Source organism: Thalassophryne amazonica, chromosome 1, assembly GCF_902500255.1.
Source record: "Thalassophryne amazonica chromosome 1, fThaAma1.1, whole genome shotgun sequence".
NCBI classification, from domain to species: domain Eukaryota; kingdom Metazoa; phylum Chordata; class Actinopteri; order Batrachoidiformes; family Batrachoididae; genus Thalassophryne; species Thalassophryne amazonica.
In genome coordinates this window covers 74,761,106-74,785,158 of record NC_047103.1, presented here as the reverse complement: position 1 = coordinate 74,785,158, position 24,053 = coordinate 74,761,106, and the positions used below count along the sequence as shown (strand labels likewise).

The 24,053-nt window shown below is 41.7% G+C and overlaps 1 protein-coding gene across 3 annotated transcripts in view; it reads left to right on the top strand.

Moving 5' to 3' along the window:
• adarb2 (adenosine deaminase RNA specific B2 (inactive)) overlaps nt 1–24,053 on the top strand; it is an 870,518-nt gene that overhangs the window by 751,303 nt on the left and 95,162 nt on the right. For all 3 annotated transcript variants that reach the window (XM_034171864.1, XM_034171857.1, XM_034171872.1), the window contains one exon: nt 8,625–8,793. In XM_034171864.1, the coding sequence (XP_034027755.1) occupies nt 8,625–8,793 (169 nt within the window). The remainder of the gene's footprint in view (nt 1–8,624; nt 8,794–24,053) is intronic.

Below are 24,053 nucleotides of genomic sequence, written 5' to 3'. Positions count from 1 at the left end.
CAGGGCTGCTACACTTCTGTCTATGCCAGGAAAGGTGCTTGCAAGGATTATTTTTAATAGCATACAGTCACAGTTACTTGCTGCTCAGCAAGCGGAGCAGTAAATCTTCACACTCAAGAAATGAAATATTCACATCGTAGCTCTGTGAGGACTGTTTGAACACAAACATGAATATCAGCAGTGCTGTTTTGTAACCTATGTTGATTTTTGAAAACATTTGATTCAGTTCACTGGACCACTCACTGAGACATCCTGAGAATTCAAAGGATCTCCACCAGGTTGCTGGACATCATCGCAGCCTTTACACACAGGGCTCTGACTTTTTTTCCCCAGTGACTTCTGTTGTATGTCAGGGATGTCTCCTGGCTCCAACATTGATCCATGCTTCCGTGAGCTGGGTGTTGGTTAGGCCTGTGGAGAACAAGACCAGCAGCTGTGACCTTTGATGACTCAGTGGATGTTCTGATTGCAGCTCTCGAGAATCTGCAGTGTCTCCATTTGCAGTTTTACTAGATCAAGACAAAGACAAAACCACAGCACAGACAGTCTGAACCATTACAGTGTTCAAAGTGACAATTTCAGTTTCAATTTTCAATTTATTTTCCTTTATATAGCACCAAATCACAACAGAGTTGCCTCAAGGTGCTTCACACAGGTAAGGTCTAACCTTACCAACCCCCAGAGCAACAGTGGTAAGGTGACAGATGGTTGAAAAAATAACCAGAAGGTCAAAGTTAGAGCCCCAGTAAAATGGACTGCATAATGGATTCAAAGATTGTCTTGATATCAGTCACTGATTCAGTAAATTTTCCTCTTACTTCAACCCTGATCCATCTCTTAACTCCCCTACTAGATGCACCATTCAGGAGTACAAAAGTTCCAGTATAGACTGCACGTGTCTAAATGCAGAAGACTCTCGCACTCAGACATGATGTCACATGAGCTCATCTTATGTCTATTAACATTCTTTAATTCTTTTAGTGCTGATGCTCATCTGCATGACCTTTCACAGAGTGGTGACAGTTCCATCCAAAGTTTGTCCTCAGACCACAGCAGCATATTCCCAAGCTGATCCTACCACTTCAGTTTACGCCATCCAAGTCTCACAGGCAGGATCTTGGAGAGAGAGGAAAGCAGAATCAATCAGTCACAATGCTGCTCCATCGTAACATCAGTTTCAACAACAAATCAAGCTCACAGACAACATGCTAACATGCTCACTGGCAGTGATTCCTATACTTCAGGAACATTCTCCAGGAATTTGGTTTAGACGAGACTGAGTTCTTTTCCACCAGTTCTGTGACTAACAGATGTAAGAGGAAAGCTAATGAATAAATACAAAAAAGCACAATTTCATTATAAGATAGAGAGAACAGATCAGCCTTTAGTTTAACTTTAAACAACTCCACAGAATCGGACTGTTTTATCTCAGTGGCCAGACTATTGTTCAAAAAAGGTGCATCAATAGAAAAAAGCTCTATAACCCGCTGACATCATCTTTATCTTTGGAACACATTCTGAGAACACAAAGCACAGGCCATACATGAAGTTTAATCATGTCTGCCAGATAAGAGGCCACTAGTCAATTTAGGATTTTATATCAACAACAGAACATTAAAATCTATCCCGACATGAACAGGAAGCCAATGAAGTGAGACCAAAACTGGGATAATATGGTCATATTTTCTGAAGCAGCAGAACTGAAGCAGCAGCATTCTGAACAAGTTGAAGACTCCTGATATTTGTGTGTGGCAAGCCAAAGTCTAAGATGTTAAAATCACCAGTTCTAGATGAAACAATAGCATGAACCACTGACTCTGGATCTCATAATGTAGGTGGTGATCCTCCTCAGTAATACCACCGCTTGCAACAAAGTGACACTGAAACAAAATATCACAGTGTAGTGTGCACAGGCATTACAAGCATTTTTAAAATAAATTATTAAAAATGAATGCAACTAAATATGCTTTAAATGTTGTTTTTGCAAGCTTGTCAACATGTCACAGAAGATGGCTTTGATTGTGTGGTGTAATGTGAGACATTTTGATACATCTAACATTGTCGTAACCAGTGTTACCTTCCAGCTGTACTGTTTTCTTAATGTAGCCAAATACTGTTTGCATGCTTGCACGGGTCAAAAATGAAGTCACTGAATTCCACATGTTGCTAAATTCACTTTGAATCTGAAAACGATAGCATGAGTCCTCCTACAATGATGAATACATATATGATGATCAGGATGCTAGCTAGAACCATTTTAGTGCAGCTTAAATTATGTGATTGCAGCTCATGGCCATGGGGGCAGGGGTCCCCAGGGGGGCGGGGTCATGGGTCCAAAGCCCCTTGAAGCTATAGGGTTTTATACCTCTAAAATGCTATTGGCAAGCCCTATTTTAACCAATTTTGAGTGGTTTTAGATTCATTGAAATCAAGAATACTAGACAAAAGCAATTACATTTATGTTGTAATATTTGTAATACCAAAGTTCTTTTTAAAATATTTCTGTCATAGTCTAAGTTAATAAAATAAATAACATTGAAAAGGTTAAAAACACATTCATATTTGATGGGCATATAGCATTTGCTCTCTTCTTCTTCTTCTTCTTCTTCTTCTTCTTCTTCTTCTTCTTTCCTCCAGTGAAGCAGGCGGAGTTTTTCTGTCATGACAGTTTTTTCCAACATGTTTGAGTGGGATTGCATTACTTTAAAAAAAACAACAAAAAACAATATAACTACTAATTGCCTTGTTTGAACAAGAGCTGAATGAGGCCCCTCTCCCCCTCCTCCTCTCCCCCCTCCTCCCCTCTCTCATGCATGCTCTCGCCTCCTCTTCACCCCTCCTACTCACTCTCACTGTTTCCTCTGAGCTTTTAGGAAACTGGAGCCTTTAAACTGTAAAATAAACCATAAACTTCTGAATGTATCAGCATCTAGGGACACTGACACTCTCGATTATTTTAATGAAACATTTTAATGGAGTTTTTTTCCTTCAAATCAGGTGGAGAGAGAAGCACAGTGTCTCCACTCTGATCTGCTTTCAGCGCTGAAAGCAGCTGACTACTGAGCTCTCTGCTGTTTGCGGCAGAGATGTGAAGAAAATGAGAAATATATTTCTTATTTCTTTAATTATTTGGTTGAAATTGCAAATTAAAACAAAAGTATGACACTGTAAGCTTGAAATACAATCAAATTGGTACATTTTTCAGCAAGATTTCAGTTCATTTTTTGGAAAATCCATGCTGGGCGGGAGAGGAAATTTGAACCAAAAGCTGAGAGGAAATTTACAGTGCTGAGCGGTACCGCCCGGCGCCGCCCACCGTAGCTACAACCCTGATGATGATACAAACATACATTCTTTGAGCTACCTATGCATGTGGGCTCTTGTAATCTTAACAGGACTCACCTGCTTAAATAAAGAAGATTTTTTTTTTTTAATGAGCCTCCATGGTGTGAGATAAACTTTTAATAAATGCAGTCAGCAAAATCATGCCACTATTAACATGTAGTCTTACATAATTAGGTTTAATAACAACACATTTTCATAGTCTTTGTCTTTTCAAAGAAAATTTCACCATAATCACTATGAAGCTGTGGCTGGTGGTGCAAGCATAGTTTCTCCAATTACAAATACAGATGTGTCTATAACTCCATCAGAGCTGTCATTTGGATTTTGGTGGCTTCCCTCACTAGTCTGTTTCTTGCACACTTATTCAGTGTTTGAGACCCGCTGATTTTGTTGTGAAAGTGTAGTGACATGGACCCACAACAGGGGGCGGTAATGAACCGACAATGGATGAGCCAAAAAGTAACAATTTAATGTTGTGAATTGCACAACGGAATACAGACAACTGCAGTTGAGGAGTACAGTCAATCATACACAAGGTGACGTGTGGGCAGGCTCGAGGATAGAAGACGTCTGTCCAGAGAAGAGCCGGATCCCACACGGCTTCCACTGCCAACGGATCTGAAGAACACCGGAGCCGCCAAGTCCTGGTCCCAGGTGGCCACCGTCTCCAGCTGTCAGACCAGGTACTGCTGGCAGAAACAGAAACAGTTAATGGTGGGTGTGTGAAGACACACCCAGTAATTGTTCCCTGAGTTGTTCCTCCAGGAGGGAGAACCTCCACCTCCAGATACAATATCACCCGTGCAGCTCCTGTTGGTCTCCTTCCTGGATGGAGTGAGAGACGAAGACCGTCGTCCTCTCACTGTCCGCTAATCCAGCCTTTAATAGACCTCGCAGGAACATGGCTGCACACAGACCACTGTTAAGTTACAATAATAATCACCGCAGAGAAGGTTACCTTGTTCGGTAGCTGATTTCTTGGCGAGGAGGTGGAGTTGCAGTCCGGCCTTTAAAGTGATGGTGATGAGTGACAGCTGGTGCTGATAAGCGACAGCTGTCACTTCCAGCGGCTCCAACGCCCTCTCGTGCTTGGAGCCCGCACTCCAAGCAGGGCACCATCTGGTGGTGGTGGGCCAGCAGTACCTCCTCTTCAGCGACCCACACAACAGATTTGCTCTACAGTGTATTTCTTAATGACTTAATTATGTGAATAAAGTCCACTGTCACCAGTGTGCTTACTCATGTATACATCTAGACCTTACTCATCTATAGTACTTTGAGGTAACATGATATATTTATATATAAATAAACTATCACAGAAAGTATTCTAATAAACAGCAGAGAATGTGAGTTTTTACATTTTTTATTTTTTATTTTTGAAAGTGTATTTGATACAAAGACTTTTAAAACAAAATATTCAGGCACTAAAAAGCTTGACTTATATAAGTAAACACTAATGTGAAGAGGGAACAATATGTTTTGTATTAAGAGTCCACGTTGGTCTCTTTTTTGTTTGTCTGTTGGTTTGTTTGTTTGAGATCTTGACAGACCCCCTTGTGTTACAAGCATACATTGTATTCCTCTATTCCGGTGTTGTAACTATAGACATGCCAATGTGAAATTCTTTCTAACTTCATGTCTCCTCACTATTTGTTTTTAACTTGATAATTGTACTGTGGGGATAAAGACAGTAATGGCAGTCTAACTTTTGACCCCAGTGAACTTGACTGTTCCACAAGTGACCAATTAACCTATAGCTGGTCTTGCCAAGGCAGTTCTGGTGTTCACCTAAATGTGTGCCACATTTGGTCTAAACTGGGTTGAAAATCTAATTCTTTGACCTTTACCAAAATGAATTCTTTAGGGATAATTTTGGAGTCAACTTTCATTTACATACCACCTTTGGTTAATATTAGCAAAAGGGCCTTGGAGGAGCAGGCCAACAAACAGACAGGCAGAGATTATCTCAGCTCCAGTGACTGACTTTTGACTAATTTGACCTTGCTGAGCAATTCCAGAATCCACTTCCATACAGTACCTACACCAGGTTTGGTGCAAACCAGAGTGAAAAACAAATTTTGACTCTGGATAATTTGACCCCATCTGTGTAAATTCCTGATGCCCCCTGCATATGTATTCTAGGTTTGATGTGCATCAGAGTGAAAATCAACATTTCAACCTGAGACCTAATGATATTGACTTTTACCAAAGCAAACTCTGTAGGGGCAATTTTGGGGTTGACTGTCTTACACATATCAAGTGTGGAGGAAATAGCCAAAAGACCCAGGAGGAGTAGACGAACAAACAGACAAATATTGCTGAAATAATACATATGACAGGAAGTAAAAGGAGTATACAAGTACAGGCACTTCTGTGCATTTTGTAGCAGCAGTTGTCACTTTAAGCTTTTTAATACTTGAAATGCGTGTGCAGTGATCTTGAAGAGCTACATGCCTGTTTATATTCATTTGATTTGGGCATTAATCTGTGTGTTCTGAAGATCATCGTGTAATTTTTTTAACCGAATCATTTACACTGCATCCAGAAAGTATTCACAGTGCTTCACTTTTTCCACATTGTATATGTTGCAGCCTTATTCCAAGATGACAGTAAATTTTAAAAACTAAGAAATCACACATACATAAATATTCACACTCTTTGCTCATTACTTTGTTGATGCACCAATTACAGCCTCAAGTCTTCTTGAATATGATGCCACAAGTTTGGTGCACCTGTCTTTGGCAGTTTTGCTCATTCTTCTTTGCAGCACCTCTCAAGCTCCATCATGTTGGATGGGGAGCGTCGGTGCACAGCCATTTTCAGATCTCTCCAGAGATGTTCAATCAGATTCAGGTTTGGGCTCTGGCTGGACCACTCAAGGACATTCACAGAGTTGTTCTGAAGCCACTCCTTTGATATCTTGGCTGTGTGCATAGGGTCATTGTCCTGCTGAAAGATGAACTGTCACCCCAGTCTGAAGTCAAGACGACTCTGGAGCAGGTTTTCATCCAAGATTTCTCTGTACATTGCTGCACTCATTGGGAGACAAGTCAGGACTGACTAGTCTCCCAGTCCTGCCACTGAAAAACATCCCCACAGCATGACAGCTACAGAGACTTCCAAAAATAAAGTGCTGATGTGTTTCGGTGTGCAGTGACGTAGCTTTTAGAGAAGTCCAACCGTGCGCTTCAGTGGAATGTAGCTGTTAATGTTAAGAATGGAGCCACAGATTAATTCCAAAGTATGATGTCATGTTATGATGACTCGTTTTTTTGTGATAACTGTCTTTCCCTCAATCCTGACTAGTCTCCCAGTTCCTGATGTTGTAAACATCCCCACAACATGATGCTGCCACCACCATGCTTCACTGTAGGGATGGTGCTTGGTTTCCTCCAAACACGATGCCTGGCATTCACGCCAAAGAGTTCAGTCTTTGTCTCATCAGACCAGAGAATTTTGTTTCTCATGGTCTGAGAGTCCTTCTGGTGTCTTCTGGCAAACTCCAGGCGGGCTGCCATGTGCCTTTTACTAAGGAGTGGCTTCCGTCTGGCTACTCTACCATACAGGCCTGATTGGTAGATTGCTGCTGAGATGCTTGTCCTTCTGGAAGGTTCTCCTTTCTCCACAGAGGAATGCTGGAGCTCTGACAGAGTGACCATCAGGTTCTTGGTCACCTCCCTGACTAAGGCCCTTCTCCCCCATCAGAGCTGGACTGGGGAAATTTTTCAGGCCGGGCATTTTTAACCAAGACCAGGCCACCACCAGGTATCGAAGGGGAAAAAAATTAAGCCTGCTGTGACAGCGTTTTTTTTTTTTTTTTGGTCCCTTAACCGATCAATGTGCACCAGGAGACACATACATTTTAACACTATAAGAAGCATTATGAAAAGTTCTCCCGAAATACAGTTATCATAGGCTTATCAAAACTACGATCTATTGACAGTAGGACACATTACCTTTTAGACATAATAAGCCATCATTTCATTCAGCCTTGTTACTTAAACTTAGAAATAGAAATTATATAAAAATATTTGTTATATAAATACTGTAGGCTATACTATAAATAATATATCATTACTTGTGTGATACAATTCATCATATAAAGCAAGAAATGACTGGATGACTGGACCAATGACTGGATACAAAGGTTGAACTTTTGAAACTGCTGACAGTTTATCTCACTGCAAGCTACAAGTAACATCAAGGATTTCTTTTATTACCAATTTGTGTTGCTAATCAACTTAGAGAATGACTCTCAATTTAAAGTAAAATGTTAGGTATGTGAAATTATGCCAGGACTTGGAAAGAATAGGATTTGTTTCATCCATTTAATTTAGAGTATAAAATAAAAAGGGATGATTCACATAATAATAGAAGTTCAACAGTTAGACAGCACTTTACTTCGGACCAGAAGATCAGAATGTCTCTCTCACACACAGATGTCTGATTTATGAACAAGTTAGGTTGCTGTTCATCAATTAATAGCTGAAGTTAACCTTCAATTTCTGTCATGGCCGTAGTGGTCCCCGCCTCCTCCACCTGTTGAACTTCTTCTCCACCACTTGCTGAGGCTGCCGCAGATGTGGATGCTCCGCGTCCACGCGAAGCAAACATGTCTGTTATTTTAAGACATTTTGCAGCATCTGCCTGAAGGGCTACTCTCTTCTGATCACTGGCTCTTTCAGTGCCACCTTTCCTCTTCTTGCCACCATCCATATCGCTCGTTATCGCTCTGTCTGGCACTGGCGCACTGTGTAGCCCAACCGAGGCCCAAGATGGAGGGGTAATTGGCCTGCCCCTCACCTCATTGGTCCAAGCCACAATCAATCATGACTAAAGGGCTGATCTACCAGTTTATGCACCAATAGGAGGGTTTATATACCGGTATCCACCTATAGCGTTATGTTTTAAATTATTATATTATATATTATACTTCGTAAAAAAAAAAAAAAATCCGTAGGCCATCAGGCCAGCGGGCAAATGCCCGGTGTGCAATACTATCAGTCCAGCGGTGTCCCCCATACTGTATTTTGGCAATATTTTAATACATAATTAATGGTATGACCTTGTTTTAGCACACAAGCTTTTTCCCTTTGACAAACAAACTGTTGTGACTCATTGCTGCTGTCCTCTGAGCCTATGTGGCTGCTGCATCGTGTGAGGGTAATTGTGCTAAAGCTTTACAATAATACTTGTTGTACTTGTTGGTATTATTCACTTCAAGAATTAAGCTGATATTGTCCAGGGAAGTCTGATAAATGCACACTTGTCTTTAACAGGTTTGGACCTGAGGCACGCCCAGGTTGTGGCATTATCTACAGGCACCAAGTGCATCAATGGCGAGTACCTGAGTGACCAAGGCCAAGTGGTCAACGACTGTCATGCTGAAATCACGGCCCGCAGATCCCTGCTACGCTTTCTCTACTCTCAATTAGAACTCTTCATGAGGTACTTGATATCTCCTCTTTAAGACACACAGCCATTGTTCACCAACTATGGTGCTGATTGTACAATCCCAAAACAGAAAATATTGGGATATGGAAAATTAAAATTAAAAAATAAAACATGCAGTGATTTTTACGTGTACTTTGTGTTATGGTTAGAGGTCCAGATGGGACCAGACAGGTACAGACTATGAACTCAAATGCTGGGAGCAAGGAACAGAACTGGTTATGAAAGAAAAGATATTTATTTGCAATAACTGGATAAATAATTATGCTACACTGGGAGTGCCTGCAGAGTGGAGAGACAGCCCACTCGTCACGGTGGAAATTAGGCAGCTACAGGTTCCCGGGCCAGTCTTGTAAGCAAACTGAAATCCTGGAGTATATGGCACTGGAGCCGGAGCCAGGTGGGACGCACAGAGCTGAGTCATGCATAGTCACAAACAGGGGCAGGGTGAAAATGGGATCTCACAGAATATGAAGGAACTTAATTGAAGTGTGGCAGAGCTACATGCTCTGCAGCTGAGAGCCAGAGAGTTCCAAGGTGACATTGTGCAGAATGTGGCACGGGAGCCAGGAATGTGTGCGACAACAAAGCCGCACAGCAGAGTGTCTGGAAACACCAAAAACATCAGTGAGCTCTAATATGGAAATTAGAGGTGGCCAGGTTACCTATGAACGAGATGTGGAGAGCTCAGACGTCAGAGCGTATGGAAGCGGCAGGAAAGATGAGGTCAAGGTCATGGAAGCTTCACGATCAGGATGCAATGCAAGAATCTGGCAGTCAAATCAAATCAAATCAATATCATTTATATAGCGCCAAATCACAACAAACAGTTGCCCCAAGGCGCCTTATATTGTAAGGCAAGGCCATACAATAATTACAGAAAAACCCCAACTGTCAAAACGACCCCCTGTGAGCAAGCACTTGGCGACAGTGGGAAGGAAAAACTCCCTTTTAACAGCAAGAAACCTCCAGCAGAACCAGGCTCAGGGAGGGGCATTCTTCTGCTGGGACTGGTTGGGGCTGAGGGAGAGAACCAGGAAAAAGACATGCTGTGGAGGGGAGCAGAGATCAGTCACTAATGATTAAATGCAGAGTGGTGCATACAGAGCAAAAAAAGAAAGAAACACTCAGTGCATCATGGGGAACCCCCCAGCAGTCTAAGTCTATAGCAGCATAACTAAGGGATGGTTCAGGGTCACCTGATCCAGCCCTAACTATAAGCTTTAGCAAAAAGGAAAGTTTTAAGCCTAATCTTAAAAGTAGAGAGGGTGTCTGTCTCCCTGATCTGAATTGGGAGCTGGTTCCACAGGACAGGAGCCTGAAAGCTGAAGGCTCTGCCTCCCATTCTGCTCTTACAAACCCTAGGAACTACAAGTAAGCCTGCAGTCTGAGAGCGAAGCGCTCTATTGGGGTGATATGGTACTATGAGGTCCCTAAGATAAGATGGGACCTGATTATTCCCTTATAAGTAAGAAGAAGAATTTTAAATTCTATTCTAGAATTAACAGGAAGCCAATGAAGAGAGGCCAATATGGGTGAGATATGCTCTCTCCTTCTAGTCCCTGTCAGTACTCTAGCTGCAGCATTTTGAATTAACTGAAGGCTTTTCAGGGAACTTTTAGGACAACCTGATAATAGTGAATTACAATAGTCCAGCCTAGAGGAAATAAATGCATGAATTAGTTTGTGCACTAATCATGGTGTCTAATCAGGATCTTGATATGGCACACCTGTGAGGTGGGATGGATTATCTCAGCAAAGGAGAAGTGCTCACTATCACAGATTTAGACTGGTTTGTGAACAATATTTGAGGGAAATGGTGATATTGTGTATGTGGAAAAAGTTTTAGATCTTTGAGTTCATCTCATACAAAATGGGAGCAAAACCAAAAGTGTTGCGTTTATATTTTTGTTGAGTGTAGCTGGGTCAAGTGATGGCTTTTAAGTAATGGTTTAATTACTGCCACCTTAAAAGCCTGTGGTACATAGCCAACTAATAAAGACAAATTGATCATATTTAAGATCGAAGTATTAATTAATGGTAGGGCTTCCTGGAGCAGCCTGGTAGGAATGGGGTCTAATAGACATGTTGATGGTTTGGAGGAAGTAACTAATGAAAATAACTCAGACAGAAAAATCGGAGAGAAAGAGTCTAACCAAATACCGGCATCACTGAAAGCAGCCAAAGAGAACGATATGTCTTTGGGATGGTTAGTAATTTTTTCTCTAATAGTTAAAATTTTATTAGCAAAGAAAGTCATGAAGTCATTACTAGTTAAAGTTAAAGGAATACTCGGCTCAATAGAGCTCTGACTCTGTCAGCCTGGCTACAGTGCTGAAAAGAAACCTGGGGTTGTTCTTATTTTCTTCAATTAGTGATGAGTGGTAAGATGTCCTAGCTTTACGGAGGGCTTTTTTATAGAGCAACAGACTCTTTTTCCAGGCTAAGTGAAGATCTTCTAAATTAGTGAGACGCCATTTCCTCTCCAACTTATGGGTTATCTGCTTTAAGCTGCGGGTTTGTGAGTTATACCACGGAGTCAGGCACTTCTGATTTAAGGCTCTCTTTTTCAGAGGAGCTACAGCATCCAAAGTTGTCCTCAATGAGGATATAAAACTATTGACGAGATAATCTCTCTCACTCACAGAGTTTAGGTAGCTACTCTGCCCTGTGTTAGTATATGGCATTGCAGAACATAAAGAAGGAATCATATCCTTAAACCTAGTTACAGCGCTTTCTGAAAGACTTCTACTGTAATGAAACTTATTCCCCACTACTGGGTAGTCCAGTAGTAAATGTTATTAAGAAATGATCAGACAGAAGGGAGTTTTCAGGGAATACTGTTAAGTCTTCAATTTCCATACCATAAGTCAGAACAAGATCTAAGGTATGATTAAAGTGGTGGGTGGACTCATTTACATTTGAGCAAAGCCAATCGAGTCTAACAATAGATTAAATGCAGTGTTGAGGCTGTCATTCTCAGCATCTGTGTGGATGTTAAAATCGCCCACTATAATTATCTTATCTGAGCTAAGCACTAAGTCAGACAAAAGGTCCGAAAATTCAGAGAAACTCACAGTAACGACCAGGAGGACGATAGATAACAACAAATAAAACTGGTTTTTGGGACTTCCAATTTGGATGGACAAGACTAAGAGACAAGCTTTCAAATGAATTAAAGCTCTGTCTGGGTTTTTGATTAATTAATAAGCTGGAGTGGAAGATTGCTGCTAATCCTCCGCCTCTGCCCGTGCTACGAGCATTCTGGCAGTTAATGTGACTCGGGGGTGTTGACTCATTTAAACTAACATATTCATCCTGCTGTAACCAGGTTTCTGTAAGGCAGAATAAATCAATAAGTTGATCCATTATTATATCATTTACTAACAGGGACTTAGAAGAGAGAGATCTAATGTTTAATAGACCACATTTAACTGTTTTAGTCTGTGGTGCAGTTGAAGGTGCTATATTATTTTTTCTTTTTGAATTTTTATGCTTAAATAGATTTTTACTGGTTGTTGGTGGTCTGGGAGCAGGCACCGTCTCTACGGGGATGGGGTAATGAGGGGATGGCAGGGGGAGAGAAGCTGCAGAGAGGTGTGTAAGACTACAACTCTGCTTCCTGGTCCCAACCCTGGATAGTCACGGTTTGGAGGATTTAAGAAAATTGGCCAGATTTCTAGAAATGAGAGCTGCTCCATCCAAAGTGGGATGGATGCCGTCTCTCCTAACAAGACCAGGTTTTCCCCAGAAGCTTTGCCAATTATCTATGAAGCCCACCTCATTTTTTGGACACCACTCAGCCAGCCAGCAATTCAAGGAGAACATGCGGCTAAATATGTCACTCCCGGTCAGATTGGGGAGGGGCCCAGAGAAAACTACAGAGTCCGACATTGTTTTTGCAAAGTTACACACCGATTCAATATTAATTTTAGTGACCTCCGACTGGCGTAACCAGGTGTCATTACTGCCGACGTGAATTACAATCTTACCAAATTTACACTTAGCTTTAGCCAGCAGTTTCAAATTTCCTTCAATGTCACCTGCTCTGGCCCCCGGAAGACAATTGACTATGGTTGCTGGTGTCGCTAACTTCACATTTCTCAAAACAGAGTCGCCAATAACCAGAGTTTGATCCTCAGCGGGTGTGTCGCCGAGTGGGGAAAAACGGTTAGAGATGTGAACGGGTTGGCGGTGTACACGGGGCTTCTGTTTAGGACTACGCTTCCTCCTCACAGTCACCCAGTCGGCCTGCTTTCCCGGCTGCTCGGGATCTGCCGGGAGGGAACTAACGGCGGCTAAGCTACCTTGGTCCGCACCGACTACAGGGGCCTGGCTAGCTGTAGGATTTTCCAAGGTGCGGAGCCGAGTCTCCAGTTTGCCCAGCCTGGCCTCCAAAGCTACGAATAAGCTACACTTATTACAAGTACCATTACTGCTAAAGGAGGCCGAGGAATAACTAAACATTTCACACCCAGAGCAGAAAAGTGTGGGAGCGACAGGAGAAGCCGCCATGCTAAATCGGCTAAGAGCTAGTAGCTGTGCTAAGCTAGCGGATTCCTAAAAACACGCAAAGTGAATAATGTGTAAATAATTTAGAGGTGATTCAGCAGAGGGAGTGCTTTAGTTAAGGCACGTGAAGATTACACTGTGAAACAAATCGTTATCTAGTTAACTAGATCAATCTAACTGCGCAGATTAAACAGCTAACAGATACAGCAAAACACCGCTGTGCTCCGGAACAGAAAGTGATACAATACCGCAGTGAGAGCCAACCACCAGTAGAGGTTCAACACCCAATGAGCTGAAAGCCTGGGTTTAAGTAACCCAGTGCTGATGAGCCACTCATGAACATCAGGTGTGTCCCGATGATGAGCAGCAGGTGTTCCTCGGTTCAGAGTTCGCCATCTGGGGGAAACAAACAAACTACACACAAAGCTAAAAACAGACAGGAAAGGGAGGCAAACAAAGGCAGCCCACAACACTTTGACAGGTATGAACCCAAGATATTTCATGTTTTGTGTGGCCAACTTCATTTGTTTTTTAATAAACATCCATTCCTGCATTTAATAGCTGCAACATATTTCAAAAAATGTGCAACCTTTATAAGTTTGCCATACCTGGACTTTTGCTCTGTGAAATACACCCACACAGTCTGTGGGACACAGATGGAATGTTCAGCTCCTACATTACTCGTGCTCCCCTTACCTTTGGAGAGGGAAAGTGGCAAACTGCAGCTCCTTTATTTTTAAAGTGACAGACGCAGAAACAGTTTGTACTTTGGAGGCCCGAGAATTACCTTTTTTTTTAAGATACATCACTTTAGTGCCTATGTAGTATTCTTGGCAAAAACTTTAATATTTGCTTTTGTACAACTGGTGAATTATATTAAAGAGTAAACAAGAAAACAGGGGCATTGCACCCTTACCAGTCCACTGAAATTCCAGAGGGAATTGATTGCATGACATGATGTAGAAATTACTTGTACCATCGGACAACTGCACTAGTAACTTCACTATTCCAATAATTTGTTTTTAGTCATCCTGGAAAATTGGACAAGCATTAAGGCCAGGTCCTGCTTATCCAGTGTGACAAAGGTATTGGTTCTAAACCATCTCTGAAAATGCAACAGCCTGGTGTTAATAGCGCAGTATGACAATTAGCATTTTGGGGATTTTCCGCATGGCGTTTAGAGAGCAGATGCATATTCAGCTCGCTTTACTGCACTATTCAATGTTTTGCCTTGCAAACCTTGTACTTTTTGCTTGGATTTCCAGCTTTATTTTTATATTTCGTATTTACCACTTTATGATCACCTGTAACATGTCCAAGTCTAAAAATAAGTCAGAACTAAACAGAGAAACTTCACCGCCTGCCTCACCTGAAACTATGGTGGAGATTAGTTTTCTGCTGGAAGACCACAGAGTACGCTGTCTGCAGACTTTAAGCCTTCTTTTGAAAGTTTGTCATCCAAGCTGGACAGTGTCCATTCTGCAGTGTGTGACCACAGTTTACGCAGTAATTCTTTTCAATCCGCACACACTGATTTTGATCAGCATTTGGACAAGCTCAAGGTTGAGTACGCTGCACTCCGAAAATACAAGGAGTGGTTAAAATCCAATATGGCAGACCTCGAGGGATGCAGCAGATGCCGGAATGTTTGGATTATAGGTTTACCTGAAGCTATTGAGGGTCCGTGCCCATCTGTTTTTTTTCCCAACTCTGTCAATGTTTTTGGAATGGAGATGCTCGCTTCAACGACGGAATTGGAAAGGGTGCACAAGAGCTTAACTCATAAACCAGCTCCCGGACAAAAAAACCCAACCAGTTATCCTGCACTTCATCATTATGAAATGATAGATCTGGTGATTCATGAGGCACGCAAGAGGGGTGACCTGTCCTACAATGGAAATAAGGTTGGGTTCTATGAAGATTACAGCCCCTAAGTGGTGAGACGGCGCAGAGAGTTCAAGAGAACCATGTTGGTGCCAAACTGCATATTACTTTGCCAACGGGAAAGAGGAAGTAGCAGCAATCTGCATTGGATACCAGCAAGTTTGTGCAGGACCTGTGAAAAGACTAGAGGTGCTTTTCTTCTTTTCATTTCAATTACTGCTATCTGTACTGTTACAGGTAAAGTGGACTGATTGTGGCCATTGCTTTTTCTGCCTTTTCGTTGGTCAGACTGAGATGAGACACTTTGTTTTGTGTTCAGTCCCTTCCCATAATTAATACGTTTTTTGTTGGTCCTTTCCCCCCATATTATCATTCAGAAGTTCAGAAGCCAACAAGTGTTCAACACTTGACATTTCCTGTTTCACTGTGGTCTCAAAATTTGGCATTTCCTGTTTCAGTCTCAACTTGCCACTCAATTCCCGCAGTATCCCATGATATCTTGTCTTGTGGGATCCAGGAAGTGTTCAACATTTGACATTTCCTGTTTCACTGTGGACTCAAAATATGACACTTCCTGTTTCAGTGTGAACTTGCCACTGTATTCACGTGAGATTCCATGAGAGCTCATCTGTCAAGCCAGGAAGTGTTTGACATTTTACATTTCCTGTTTCACTGTGGACTTGAAATGTGGCACTTCCTGTTTGGGACTCCCTGTACGATGAGCAAACTGCGTGTTGCTTCACTCATATTATTATTATTATTATTATTATTATTATTTATTTATTTATTTATTTATTTATTTATTTATTTTCATTTATATAGCACCAAATCACAACAAGATTGCCTCAAGGCGCTTCACACAAGTAAGGTCTAACCTTACCAACCCCCAGAGCAACAGTGGTAAGGAAAAACTCCCACTGAGGAAGAAACCTCAAGCAGACCACACTTAAAAGGGTGACCCTCTGCTTAGGCCATGCAACAGACACAAATTACAAAACAATTCACAAAACGAACATACAGGAAATGTTTCCGGTGTACAGAATGGTTTCTGGAACAGATACCACACCCATCTCTGGATGGAGCCACACCTCAAACAGAGAGAAAAGAAAAAAAGCAGAATCAAGCATCAGAAAGACAAATATAGTTTAATTTGGTAGCATTAAGCAACAACAAAACAGAAGAAATACTAAGGTGATCGCCGGCCACTAGCCCTAAACTTCACTAAAAGACCCAGAATTTAGATAAAGTTGAGGCCGCGGCACGCTCCCTTTCCTAATAAAATGAATTAACCATCTGGGGCCGATGCCATCATATACGACGGCTTGGAACAAGCTTTACTAAATTATAAATAACTTTTTAATGATATAAGATCAAATCAAATCAAATCAATTTTATTTATATAGCGCCAAATCACAACAAACAGTTGCCCCAAGGCGCTTTATATTGTAAGGCAAAGCCATACAATAATTACGGAAAAACCCCAACGGTCAAAACGACCCCTTGTGAGCAAGCACTTTGCGACAGTGGGAAGGAAAAACTCCCTTTTAACAGGAAGAAACCTCCAGCAGAACCAGGCTTAGGGAGGGGCAGTCTTCTGCTGGGACTGGTTGGGGCTGAGGGATGAATCAGGAAAAAGACATGCTGTGGAAGGAAGCAGAGATCAATCACTAATGATTAAATGCAGAGTGGTGCATACAGAGCAAAAAGAGAAAGAAACACTCAGTGCATCATGGGAACCCCCCAGCAGTCTAAGTCTATAGCAGCATAACTAAGGGATGGTTCAGGGTCACCCGATCCAACCCTAACTATAAGCTTTAGCAAAAAGGAAAGTTTTAAGCCTTAAAAGTAGAGAGGGTGTCTGTCTCCCTGATCCGAATTGGGAGCTGGTTCCACAGGAGAGGAGCCTGAAAGCTGAAGGCTCTGCCTCCCATTCTACTCTTACAAACCCTAGGAACTACAAGTAAGCCTGCAGTCTGAGAGCGAAGCGCTCTATTGGGGTGATATGGTACTATGAGGTCCCTAAGATAAGATGGGACCTGATTATTCAAAACCTTATAAGTAAGAAGAAGAATTTTAATTTCTATTCTAGAATTAACAGGAAGCCAATGAAGAGAGGCCAATATGGGTGAGATATGCTCTCTCCTTCTAGTCCCTGTCAGTACTCTAGCTGCAGCATTTTGATTTAACTGAAGGCTTTTCAGGGAACTTTTAGGACAACCTGATAATAATGAATCACAATAGTCCAGCCTAGAGGAAATAAATGCATGAATTAGTTTTTCAGCATCACTCTGAGACAAGACCTTTCTAATTTTAGAGATATTGTGCAAATGCAAAAAAGCAGTCCTACATATTTGTTTAATATGCGCAATGAATGACATATCCTGATCAAAAATGACTCCAAGATTTCTCACAGTATTACTAGAGGTCAGGGTAATGCCATCCAGAGTAAGGATCTGGTTAGACACCATATTTCTAAGATTTGTGGGGCCAAGTACAATAACTTCAGTTTTATCTGAGTTTAAAAGCAGGAAATTAGAGGTCATCCATGTCTTTATATCTGTAAGACAATCCGTTCAGCTAATTGGTGTGTGTCCTCTGGCTTCATGGATAGATAAAGCTGGGTATCATCTGCGTAACAATGAAAATTTAAGCAATGCTTTCTAATAATGCTGCCTAAGGGAAGCATGTATAAAGTGAATAAAATTGGTCCTAGCACAGAACCTTGTGGAACTCCATAATTAACCTTAGTCTGTGAAGACGACTCCCCATTTACATGAACAAATTGTAATCTATTAGATAAATATGATTCAAACCACCGCAGCGCAGTGCCTTTAATACCTATGGCATGCTCTAATCTCTGTAATAAAATTTTATGGTCAACAGTATCAAAAGCAGCACTGAGGTCTAACAGGACAAGCACAGAGATGAGTCCACTGTCTGAGGCCATAAGAAGATCATTTGTAACCTTCGCTGTTTCTGTACTATGATGCATTCTAAAACCTGACTGAAACTCTTCAAATAGACCATTCCTCTGCAGATGATCAGTTAGCTGTTTTACAACTACCCTTTCAAGAATTTTTGAGAGAAAAGGAAGGTTGGAGATTGGCCTATAATTAGCTAAGATAGCTGGGTCAAGTGATGGCTTTTTAAGTAATGGTTTAATTACTGCCACCTTAAAAGCCTACATAGGTACATAGCCAACTAATAAAGATAGATTGATCATATTTAAGATCGAAGCATTAATTAATGGTAGGGCTTCCTTGAGCAGCCTGGTAGGAATGGGGTCTAATAGATAATAGATAGATATGTTGATGGTTTGGAGGAAGTAACTAATGAAAATAACTCAGACAGAAAAATTGGAGATAAAGAGTCTAACCAAATACCAGCATCACTGAAAGCAGCCAAAGATAACGATATGTCTTTGGGATGGTTATGAGTAATTTTTTCTCTAATAGTTAAAATTTTATTTGCAAAGAAAGTCATGAAGTCATTACTAGTTAAAGTTAAAGGAATACTCGGCTCAGTAGAGCTCTGACTCTTTGTCAGCCTGGCTACAGTGCTGAAAAGAAACCTGGGGTTGTTCTTATTTTCTTCAATTAGTGATGAGTAGTAAGATGTCCTGTCTTTACGGAGGGCTCCTTTATCGAGCAACAGAGTCTTTTTCCAGGCTAAGTGAAGATCTTCTAAATTAGTGAGATGCCATTTCCTCTCCAACGTACGGGTTATCTGCTTTAAGCTGCGAGTTTGTGAGTTATACCACAGAGTCAGGCACTTCTCTTTTTCAAAGGAGCTACAGCATCCAAAGTTGTCCTCAATGAGGATGTAAAACTATTGATGAGATAATCTATCTCACTCACAGAGTTTAGGTAGCTACTCTGCACTGTGTTGGTATATGGCATTGAAGAACACAACAAAGAAGGAATCATATCCTTAAACCTAGTTACAGCGCTTTCTGAAAGACTTCTACTGTAATGAAACTTATTCCCCACTGCTGGGTAGTCCATCAAAGTAAATGTAAATGTTATTAAGAAATGATCAGACAGAAGGGGGTTTTCAGGGAATACCGTTAAGTCTTCAATTTTCATACCATAAGTCAGAACAAGACCTAAAGTATAATTAAAGTGGTGGGTGGACTCATTTACATTTTGAGCGAAGCCAATCGAGTCTAACAATAGATTAAATGCAGTGTTGAGGCTGTCATTCTCAGCATCTGTGTGGATGTTAAAATTGCCCACTATAATTATCTTATCTGAGCTAAGCACTAAGTCAGACAAAAGGTCTGAAAATTCACAGAGAAACTCGCAGTAACGACCAGGAAGACGATAAATAACAACAAATAAAACTGGTTTTTGGGACTTCCAATTTGGATGGACAAGACTAAGAGTCAAGCTTTCAAATGAATTAAAACTCTGTCTGGGTTTTTGATTAATTAATAAGCTGGAGTGGAAGATTGCTGCTAATCCTCCGCCTCGGCCCGTGCTACAAGCATTCTGGCAGTTAGTGTGACTCGGGGGTGTTGACTCATTTAAACTAATATATTCATCCTGCTGTAACCAGGTTTCTGTAAGGCAGAATACGAGGTCTGTTAGAAAAGTATCCGACCTTATTATTTTTTTCAAAAACCACATGGATTTGAATCACGTGTGATTACATCAGATATGCTTGAACCCTCGTGGGCATGCAAGAGTTTTTTCACACCTGTCGGTTACGTCATTCGCCTGTGGGCAGTCTTTGAGTGAGGAGTGGCCCACCCTCTCGTCGATTTTTTCATTGTTTAGGAATGGCTCAGAGACTGCTGCTTTGTTTGATAAAACATTTTTCAAAAACTGTAAGGCACAACTGAGTGGACACCATTCGATAAATTCAGCTGGTTTTCGGTAAAAATTTTAACGTCTGATGAGAGATTTTAGTCTGTAAGTGTCGCTTTAAGGACGGCCCACGCCGCGTGATGGCGATCTGCGCTCCGAGGCGGCGTCGTCTCACTGTTTCAAGCTGCAAACTTCCACATTTCAGGCTCTGTTCACCCAGGTCGTCATCAGAGAACAGAGAAGTTTCAGAAGAAGTCGGCATGAGGAGTTTATGCGGACATTCCACTGTTAAAGGAGATTTTGTAATGAAAGAACGTGCGGGCAAATTTGCATGTCGGGCCGGACCCGACCGCGGGGGGTCACGACAGGAAAATCACCTCCGTTGGAAACCTTAATGGACAAGTTGGAACATGCCCAGCTGTTAAACAATTTCTCAGATACTCACTTGTTGAAAGCCATCAAAAGCCGCCTCAATTTTACAAATGGTTTTCAACACGGAGGTGTTTTCCTGTCGCGGCGCAGACAGATTTGCGGCGTTGTCACGGAACTGACTCGGCGAATTTGCCCGCACGTTCTTTCATTACAAAATCTTCTTTAACAGTGGAATGTCCGCATAAACTCCTCATGCCGACTTCTTCTGAAATTTCTCTGTTCTCTGACGACGTCCTGGGTGAACAGAGCCTTAAATTAGGAAGTTTTCAGCTCGAAACAGCCAGACGGACGCCACCTCCGACCGCGCCACGCTGATCCGCTTTGTGAGCTGTCCTTAAAGCGAAAGAAACTCCACAACCTCTCATCAGCCGTTAAACTTTTCACCGAAAACCAGCAGAATTTCTCGAATAGTGTCCACTCGGATATCCCTCACAGGCCCTGAAAAAATTTTGATAAAGCAACGCGCGTCGTCTCCAGCAGCGTCTCAGACAAAGGATTTCAGCTGAGAGGGCTGGACCAGTGCTCACTCAAAGCCTGCACACAGGCGAATGACGTCACCGACATGCGTGAAAAAACTCACGCATGCGCACGAGGGTTCAAGCATGTCTGGTGTAATCGCACGTGATTCAAATCCATATAGTTTTTTTTTTTTTATAAAACTGTCGGTTTCTTTTCTAATAGACCTCGTAAATCAATATGTTGATCAATTATTATATCGTTTACTAACAGGGACTTAGAAGAGAGAGATCTAATATTTAATAAACCACATTTAACTGTTTTAGTCTGTGGTGCAGTTGAAGGTGCTATATTATTTTTTCTTTTTGAATTTTTATGCTTAAATAGATTTTTGCTGGTTATTGGTGATCTGGGAGCAGGCACGGTCTCTACGGGGATGGGGTAATGAGGGGATGGCAGGGGGAGAGAAGCTGCAGAGAGGTGTGTAAGACTACAACTCTGCTTCCTGGTCCCAACCCTGGATAGTCACAGTTTGGAGGGTTTAAGAAAATTGGCTAGATTTCTAGAAATGAGAGCTGCTCCATCCAAAGTGGGATGGATGCCGTCTCTCCTAACAAGACCAGGTTTTCCCCAGAAGCTTTGCCAATTATCTGTGAAGCCCACCTCATTTTTTGGACACCACTCAGACAGCCAGCAATTCAAGGAGAACATGCGGATAAACATGTCACTCCCAGTCCGATTGGGGAGGGGCCCAGAGATATATAAGATATATAAGATAGAAACTTACTTTTTGTTTGCTGAAAAGTTAACTCCGCGGACTTTCGATCCACTGTTGGCCATCTTTGTACTCCTCATAGAACCTGTGTGATGACATGTGCAATGTGAGTGTCCAATCGGAATTGGTTCACCGTCACATGGTTTTCCAAAATCCAATCGTACCTCATGTGATAAACCAAAGATCGGTTTCAGGAGTGATAGCTTACTAGTTGGCCCGTTTGAATAGCCCCCTAACTCCTCCAATGTGCCCTGTGTCCAATTACGCTCAGCGCAAGTGAAAGCATACGGCGTGCCTCGCATGACAATCTCACGTGCTCAAACAAAGAGTGTAACTATCAGGATTGCTCCATTAGTTTGCATTTGAATGCTACTGGATTGCTCTGTGGCTCTTTCCCTCTGGTGTAAAGCACTGTTTACCATATCAATGGGGTGAGGGGCAGGGGCCGCTCCTCAGACTGGAGCATAGACCATTTTGTATATATATTGTTCAAAATGTGCATTTGTGTTTGTTTGAACTTTTTTGTTATACAGTCTTTCACACAAGACCTCAAATTACCTTTATAAAGTGTCAAAACAGTTGTTTATTATAGTTTGCTGTTTGTTTTGAATAAATGCGTGTGGAAAATTATTTTTCGCTTTACTTTTTCCTTTGTTATTTTTGATTGGAAACCTTTATTACACTTATAAAACACAACAAAAGCACACTCAACAAAAATATAAATGCAACACTTTTGGTTTTGCTCCCATTTTGTATGAGATGAACTCAAAGATCTAAAACTTTTTCCACATACACAATATCACCGTTTCCCTCAAATATTGTTCACAAACCAGTCGAAATCTGTGATAGTGAGCACTTCTCCTTTGCTGAGATAATCCATCCCACTTCACAGGTGTGCCATACCAAGATGCTGATTAGACACCATGATTAGTGCACAGGTGTGCCTTAGACTGCCCACAATAAAAGGCCACTCTGAAAGGTGCAGTTTTATCACACAGCACAATGCCACAGATGTCGCAAGATTTGAGGGAGCGTGCAACTGGCATGCTGACAGCAGGAATGTCAACCAGAGCTGTTGCTCGTGTATTGAATGTTCATTTCTCTACCATAAGCCGTCTCCAAAGGCGTTTCAGAGAATTTGGCAGTACATCCAACCAGCCTCACAACCGCAGACCACGTGTAACCACACCAGCCCAGGACCTCCACATCCAGCATGTTCACCTCCAAGATCGTCTCAGACCAGCCACTCAGACAGCTGCTGAAGCAATCGGTTTGCATAACCAAAGAATTTCTGCACAAACTGTCAGAAACCGTCTCAGGGAAGCTCATCTGCATGCTCGTCGTCCTCATCGGGGTCTCGACCTGACTCCAGTTCATTGTCGTAACCGACTTGAGTGGGCAAATGCTCACATTCGCTGGCGTTTGGCACGTTGGAGAGGTGTTCTCTTCACGGATGATGCGAAGGAGATGTGTTGCACTGCATGAGGCAAATGGTGGTCACACCAGATACTGACTGGTATCCCCCCCAATAAAACAAAACTGCACCTTTCAGAGTGGCCTTTTATTGTGGGCAGTCTAAGGCACACCTGTGCACTAATCATGGTGTCTAATCAGCATCTTGGTATGGCACACCTGTGAGGTGGGATGGATTATCTCAGCAAAGGAGAAGTGCTCACTATCACAGATTTCGACTGGTTTGTGAACAATATTTGAGGGAAATGGTGATATTGTGTATGTGGAAAAAGTTTTAGATCTGTGAGTTCATCTCATACAAAATGGGAGCAAAACCAAAAGTGTTGCATTTATATTTATGATGAGTATATATATATATATATATATATATATATATATATATATATATATATATATATATATATATATATTATGAAAGAACAGGTTGTCTTCAAAAAAAGAGACATAAAACTTGATTGTGGGATGCAGGGAGAGCTGTTAACAGCAATACTAAAACATTTATGCCAGGTGAGTGAACTGTCCAAAAAATGCCCTCGGACCCCAGAGGGTTAAAAGAGTAAAAAGCATAAAAACATACTATGCCAGTATGCTAGCCATACGAAAGGGAAAATAAGTGTGTTTTAAATCTGGACTTGAAAGTCTCTACAGAATCTGACTGTTTTATTGACACAGGGAGATCGTTCTAGAGAACAGGAACATGATAAGAGAAAGCTCTGTGACCCGCAGACTTTTTATTCACCCTCGGGACATTAAGTAGTCCTGCACCTTGAGAACATAAAGCCCAGGCCAGTATGTAGGGTTTAATTAGGTCAGCTAGGTAGGGAGGTGCCAGTCCGTGAATAATTTTATAGGCTAGCAGCAGAACCTTAAAATCTGATCTCACTGGGACAGGAAGCCAGTGGAGATGCCACAATGGG